The following is a 7428-nucleotide window of genomic DNA, read 5'->3' on the forward strand; positions in this document are numbered from 1 at the left end:
CAAAGGAGGGGAATACTGTAGCTCCCCTTTCCTGTCTTTTGTGTTCATTCATGGCTTGGCAGCAGCCGAAGAAACACAGCAGGTGCCTGGTGAAAACAGTCTTGCTCAGCCACCCCAGGCAGCGTGACTTCCTTTTCTCTCGTTTGCATAAAGATGCTTTGAAGATCACCTTGTGTTTTTCCCAGGCCATGCTCCTTTAAAAAAAAAATCTGTGTCTTAATATCCCCATTTATATAAATACATACCTAAAAGTAAAAAACACAAGGGCTCCCAGAGAGGGAGCGCCTACTGTGTGTCAGGTGGTGCTTGCTCATTATCCCTCATCCTGGTAACCCGTCTCCCTGAGGATCATCATTTCACACATGATGAAACTCAGGGTCCGAGTGGGTAAGTGACTTGTCCAGCATCACGTGCTACTAAATGACAAAGCTGGCTCTCAACCCCAAGCCCCCCAGAGAGTATACTCTCTCCTCTCCAGCGTGCAGCTGCACAAAAGCATCTGGCCCCTTCTGGTGCCCTGGTTATTGCTGCTGGGTTGATGTCAAGGTCTCCAGGACAGAGACCACCAATGTTCCAAAAGCTAATCTGCTACCTACTGGAAGAGTTTGTGGTCTTAACCCGTTTCACAGAACACAGGAGTTAATCAGCCACTAACGGCCCTCCAGGGAGCCCACAACGGACCTGACAGTCAAGAGGGGATGAGCGTGGCCTTTGGTGTCTGGATGCCTGTGTCCCAGTCTTCAACTATGTGGACATGGGCAAGGCACCCAACCTTTCTAAGCCTTGATTTCTTGATCTGTGTGAAATAGGGAAAAGAAAAGGCTCTTCCTGGTAGGGTAGGTGGGGAGCGCTCTGCATAGGGCCTGCTGCAGGGTGAGCCCTCGGTGACTGATGGCTGGTGTTTTCATTACTGTTAGCTGAAGAGTCTTCAGGGAGCATGCTTCACAAGTGGGGACGTGCTCATCTGGTGACTGTCATTTCTCTTCCCAAGCCTGTCCATCCATCAGGTCCAGGCCTGCAGCCCTGGTAGTTCTTAGCCCATACACTATGGCCCAGGCCTCCAAGCATTTCCTTCTGTGCTCCAGGGCCATGGGATTCCCATCAAAGAGACAGCTCTAAGCAGTTGGTGTGGGAGCACTGCCATGAAAAGCAGTTGTAGAGAGAGGGGGGATCTCCGATCAAGGGGTAAGCTGTGGTCTACGCCTTCATGACTTCAACTCTCCAAAGAAGGAACAGCACAAGACGGCCAAACCGCATGCACGCTGCCTTTAAGCATGTACGTTGGCTGCAGAGCTTTCTAATAGAGGACTGGCCCCAAGCCTCAGGCCACCGGCAAGGTTTGAACTAACCCATCCACTAGCAACTTGGAAACGGAATCCTTGTCATAAATGTTAAGCTAACATCCATTAACTGTTTAAGCACGTGCCAGGCGCTATTCTGAGTGTTTTGTGTTTTGTGTGGCTCTTTTGATCTTCCCAGTTCAATAAGGGTGAGTACCCTCATCATCCCCAGTGTTGTACAGTCAGCAGAGGCGTGGAGGGTTCACATCTCTGGCCTGAGGTCACACAGCGGGAAGTGGCCAGGATTTCAGTCCAGGTATCCTGGCTCTTGACTTCTCTTCTGTGTCACCCCACGTGATCTGTGAGCCGATTTAAGACGGAGTGGGGTATAGAATGGGATCTCAGGTTCGCTGCTTTGTTGGGGGTGTGAGTGAACATACAGGGTAAAAATATACCCTTGAATGAGAAATGTTTCTCTTTCCCTGTGTTTTTGTTAGCCGACCTTGGCAAGCCAGTCAGTTCCAGCCTAAATTCAGGGGATGTCTGGCTTCTCACTGTGTGTGTTTAGACTGATACAATCACAGGGCAGACGAGGAAATTAAGGAGGGAAAACGATCAGTTCTCAGCCTGGGGAATGACAGAAGCGGGGATGTGTCTCCTGAGGCTGCCTCGCCCGGTGTCCAGTCCTCTCCGCCCCAGGCCATTTCCGGAGCTGTTGGCCTGTCTGTACCACTGATGGAAAGCCCCGGCCCAGTGCCAGGCCCCGCCCGGCCCCTCCCGCTGACTGTGCTCTTGCCGATTGCAGGTAACCTGGACATCACCCCGGACGACCCCCGCTGGATCGGAGCCTGGTGGGGCGGCTTTCTGCTCTGCGGTGCCTTACTCTTCTTCTCCTCCCTCCTGATGTTCGGGTTCCCACAGTCTCTGCCCCCGCACTCAGACCCCGCCCTGGAGAGCGAGCAGGCCATGCTCCCCGAGAGAGAATACGAGAGAGCCAAGCCCAGCAATGGGGTCCTCAGGCACCCCCTGGAGCCAGACAGCAGCGCCTCCTGCTTTCAGCAGCTGAGAGGTGAGGGCGCCGCGTCCGCGGGCGGCGGGGGGAAGGGTGGTGCCTGGGACGGGACACTGGGGGACTTGAGGTTGAATCACATTGATTTTGCTTGATTTGCCGTCCCCACTGCTGTGCTTAACTTACCCCCGAGATAATAAACCAGAAGCAAAGTCATTGTCATTTAACGAAGGGGCTGCAGACAGACTTGCCCAGTTGAGACCCCAGTGGCTAAGGTGAATGTCTGTAGAAGGAAGAAAGTGAATGAGGGAAGGAGGGAGCTAGAGTATCATAGCCCCCTTTTGAACTCATTCAGGCCACTTACCGGCACATTGAAGCCATGAAGGACCTTGAAGTTGGCTCCCTTTGCCTGCTGCAGGTGTTCCTGAAAAGCTGCATCTGAAGTGCATTTCTTAGATTCACTCTGTCCTTCCATCCCCTCCATTAAAGGTGAGAGATGGAAAGAAATATGAACTCAGTCTCGATAGTAGCTAAGTTGCACTTTAGAATGCAGCAAAGCACGCATGATCATTTTTAGAAGGAAAAGAAATGCATTTTTTCTGACAAAATGGCAAGACACAAACAGTAATGCAGAATGGGAATGAGGAGCCCCGCACCCCCAGTGGTTCCCACATTTGCAGCAGTCTCTTAGAGGTGAGGACGCTCACAGGCGCAGCCTCAGGGCTGCTCGGTGTCTGTCCTGGCCCCCTCCCCACCGAGACGTATGCACAATGCTCCTGAGTTCACGCGACGCCTTCCTGCTGGGTCCCCTGAAGAACCTGCTGGATTTGGGAAGTGAGTCAGAGCAAGGCCAGGGTGGGAAAGAGGTGGACGGTCACCTCTTTACAGGAACCGGGAACACGGCCAGGCCAGCCGCCAGCAGCTGCCGCTACAGTCTTGCAGCGCTCGAATTTAGAGATTTGGTAAAAGTCTCTTTACCGAGCTTCTGTGTAATGAGGTTTGCTTTCTATGGAGATGCTTGAGAATGTCAACTGGAAAAAGAAGGCACAATGTGAGAGGTGTGAGTTGGGTTTTATTTGGGACTGAGTGAGGACTATAGCCCGGGAGGCAGCCTCCATGGTGCCTCTTTCGAGCAGTTCCTCGGAGCTGAGGGGCTGTCTCCCGGGCTGTAGTCCTCGTTAGGCCCTAAATAAAACTTAACTCACAACTCACACGTTGTGCCTTTTTTTTTTTTCAGTCGACAAGAGCTATGGAGGGAACCTCAGGTGACCTGGTGCTCAGAGCTCCGTTCTGTTCTTCCCTGGCTCTGTGATCATTAACTTCTCTGTGCTTTGTTTCCACAAGCGTAAAGTTGTGACCCCATTCCTCAGTGACAGCGCGGTCATGAGAATCCAAGCACTACCTGCAGGAGACCGTTAATTCCGCCTGTTAACCAGGGAGGAATTCAAAGAACTTGTGCTAATTCCCACAAGAGGCTAATTTAAGATCCTAACGTCATGTTCGACTGCATGTCTAATAGATGGCTTCTACCGAGGTCGTAATGGGGAATTGTCCATAGAAAAGCTTAAAATTCATCTGAGTTCCAGAAGGCTTTGTTAGGAGAGAAGGCCACCCGCTTTGTGTCCTCTGATATTGCCTTGGCTTGGACCCCCAGGAGTCTGTGCTTAATAAAAGAGGCTCCTTGGACAGGCCCACCTCAGGAGCTCCTAGGTGGCCGGAGGGGATGCCTGCTGCTCCTCTCGTAGCACAGCCGGCCACACAGTGTCCCCGGGATCAGATCTGCAGGAACAGGTGGGGCTGGCATGAGAGAGGGCCTTGCAGGGGACACCCTGGACCTGGGTGGTGGCAGCCTTCCCAGGTATTTCCTCATCCCAGAGTGATGGCCCTGCCTCCCTCAGGCTCTGATGGTAAGAGCTGCACCTGTGATCTCACGTCTTTCATCTCTGGGGATGCACAGATAAAAAAAGATATAATTGTGCCATCAAAGAGCTCGCCATCCAGAGTAGGGACAGGCCAGCAAGCCAGCAGAGGCATCTTAATGTGCTGAGAGCAGCAGCAGCAGGCAGCTCCGTGGGTTACGGGAACACAGCCGACAGGCAGGGAAGAGCCCGCCGCCTGGGTCCGAGGCAGAGCTGAGCTGAGTCTTGAGGGAAGACATGGCTCTGACTCAGCCACTTTTTAACCCCTTTGTTAATTCAGTCAGCATTTACTGAGACCCTGCCAGGGCCACAGCGGTGACCAAGGCAGCTTGTATTCTGGAGCTGGTATTGTAGCAGGGGAGGCGTGTGGGCCACGCCAAAGCAGGACGAGGTGAGCGTTGGCTGTGCTGTGGCTGATCTGACTGGTACACGATTGGGTTGATGGAGCTGAGAATCGCCAGACAGTAGCGATCACAAGCTGTGGACCTGTGTATACCTGGGCTGTATATTAATAGTAGTGTATAATTAACAACTTTTAATTTAGAATTAGCAATTCCCAGAGGCGTCAGGTCCATTAATGGACCTTAAGGATGTCCCAGCAGGAAAGGAAGACGTCTAAAAGAATCCCCAGGAGCCAAAGTACAGTGGAGCAAGCTGTGTGCTAATAAATTTTCCAGGCGCTGGCACAATGGAGATGGGACCACAGTGGTTTACTTCCTTCGTTTTTCCACGTGAGACCAGATGTTTTTGCCACCTGGACATTTCTGCCAAAAGCACCATGCCGTGCTGCCGGATGCTCCCATCTTCATCCGATTTGCATCCTTGAAAGCCCCGCTGGTCTGCATGCAACATGCTGCACATTTATGGGTATAGATAAACTGAGCAGTGTTGCACGTATCAGAGGAATTAACATCACTCTACAAATCTCTATGTTGCCATTTCTCATCTGTCTCATTTGAGCTTGCAAACGGGTTTCTTTTCTGGCCGTCAGTCTGTGTCTCCTGCCAAGCTCTGCAGAGACTGAAGACTCCTGAGAAGAGCTGATGTTGGTCGAGGAGCAGCCACTCCGTCCTCCTCCCCGCTGAGCCTCTTTGATCCTAGGAGAGCCGGGGGCTGCTCACCTGGGTTCACATCCGGCTCAGCCTCTTCCTAACCATGCACTCCCTGGTCATGTCGTTCATCTCCCCTTGGCTTTAACTTGCAGGTCTTGTTTAATCTTTACAGCAGCTGCGTAAGGTCGATGTTAGTACTTATTACCATTTCTAGGTGAGGAAACCGAGCTCCAGTTCAGTGACAGGGGACTTCAGGCCTGCAGTCACTTTCCAGAGCACTCTTCTCCAGAAGCAGACCTCAAAGGTCTGTTGCCAACCAAGTCCGTCATCCATTGGGTTTTGCAATTGTTATCGGAATGTGAGAGATGGAAAGCTCAGAGTTTTGTTCCAGAACGCTGTCAAAAAGCTGTTCCTTCTTTTTTCTTGCATGACCCAGAAGTCCCCGACTTGCGGTGACTGTTACAGAACCACTTCATAAAACAGGCAGCTGGCGAGCAGATACCTGGGCTTGTTATACTCCTGTATCTCCCCTAGCTGGGAGTCAGCAAATCCAAGTCACATTTTCACATCTCAGCTGGGCCACCCAATAACTTTTCCTTTCTTCCCTGGCTCTAAAATCCCCTCCTCCCTCATTTTATTCTTCCGAGCATTTTGCTGATTCGTCTTTCAAGACACACGCCTCCCCTCGCATCCCTCCTGTTGTGTCCTGCATGGTGTCCACTTCTCCCCTTCCCTGCCCCGCGAGCCGGCAGTGGCCAGGACTGTGCCTTGTATGGCCTCCTTGAGTCTAGATGCTCAGAGTTTGCAGAATGGTTTGTGAAAGTCTAGATCGGAGGGAGGAAGGAATTCAGGGGATGGTTATAGACAAATGTACGAAATTGTCATTCGCTAGTGTGTTTCATTTGGAAAGTGACTCCAGTGTCACTTGCCTTGGTAGGGGGGCTTTGATGGCCTGGATCTGAGCCCTTTCTGCAGCCACGTGTTTGTCTAACCTCCGCATCAGGCTCTGCACTGTTTCCAGAACACATCAGGCACTCTCCTCTTTGCTGCTGTTTCTGTCTGGATCACTCCACCTCCCTCGGTCCACTGCTGGGCTGGACTTGGTCCCCACCTCCCCCGGAAGCCTTCCCCATAGCCCCTCTGCACACAGGCCCCCGTACCCAGTGCTAGATCAGCTGCTGTCCTCTGTTGCCCTCAAAGCCCTGCAAAGCACCTGTTACCCCGCTACGTGGTGTGGCCTATCTGCTGGCCTGCATCTGCCCAGGGCTTGTGGGTTCTCAAGACGAGGCTCTCATTCATCTTTTTGTTCCCACTGCCTCGCTCAGCTCCTGGCACATAGGTGATATGGGACAAATGAATGAGTGAGTGAATGAAGGAATGAATCCTTTCTTGCTAGTGTGTGTGCATACGTGCACATGCACACACACACACACACACACACACACACACAAATAATAGCAGCTAACGTTTGTTTTCCATACACTGCCATATTTAATCCCCCAACCCCATGAGGCATTGTCACCATCTTACAGACAAGGAAATTGAGGCTTACAGATGGAAAGGAAAAGTGTTTGAATCCTAGGACTGGCCTCGGTGCCTGTCTTCTTAACCACGACATGATACTGCATCTTAGGGTGATAAACAGACTCTCTGTTAAGAAAAAAGAAAAACTGACTTTTCAACAGTGTCCTGAAACTCAGCTGCCGGCTGCAGCGACACAGATGTGCCTTAAGACAATGAGTCTTCTAGACAAGGGTGCAGCCGAAAAGGAAGGGAAAGACCGACTTCCTTGCAAGCACTGGCCTGGCCTGACCCTCTGATGGACTTTCGAGCTGGGTTGAGTGTGACTGTACCAGCAGTTTAAAAGCTGAAGAGGCCACCTTTGATCATTTGAAAGGGCAGAGCAGGCCAAAGCTGAGCACTCTTGTCTCTGTGCACTTGCTGCTGACTGCCAAGTGGCCTCTTCCCGTCCCAGAAACGATAACTGCACCGGGGAACAATGGGTGATGGCTGAGCTGGGGGGATGGGGGTGCAGCTTCAGGCCGTAAAGAATCGTAAAGAACCACCCCCAAAGTGTAGAGGATGGTTGATGACTTCCAAAGCACTTGCACAGACCTCCCGCTTGGCCCCCGTAGTCCGGCTGATAAGGTGATCAGTCCCCATGCCTC

At 51.9% G+C, this 7428-nt stretch overlaps 1 protein-coding gene across 2 annotated transcripts in view; it reads left to right on the forward strand.

The window, feature by feature from the left end:
• The first annotated feature begins 1701 nt into the window (after positions 1-1701).
• Positions 1702-7428, forward strand: part of LOC102507840 (solute carrier organic anion transporter family member 3A1) — a 59646-nt gene continuing 53919 nt past the window's right edge. The window contains exon 1 of one of the 2 annotated variants that reach the window (XM_032469105.1): positions 1702-2349. In XM_032469105.1, coding sequence (XP_032324996.1) covers positions 2016-2349 — 334 coding nt within the window. In that variant the 5' untranslated portion in view covers positions 1702-2015. The remainder of the gene's footprint in view (positions 2350-7428) is intronic. The other variant, XM_032469104.1, reaches the window with a different exon arrangement.

The sequence above is a fragment of the Camelus ferus genome, chromosome 27, assembly GCF_009834535.1.
Source record: "Camelus ferus isolate YT-003-E chromosome 27, BCGSAC_Cfer_1.0, whole genome shotgun sequence".
NCBI classification, from domain to species: Eukaryota; Metazoa; Chordata; class Mammalia; order Artiodactyla; family Camelidae; genus Camelus; species Camelus ferus.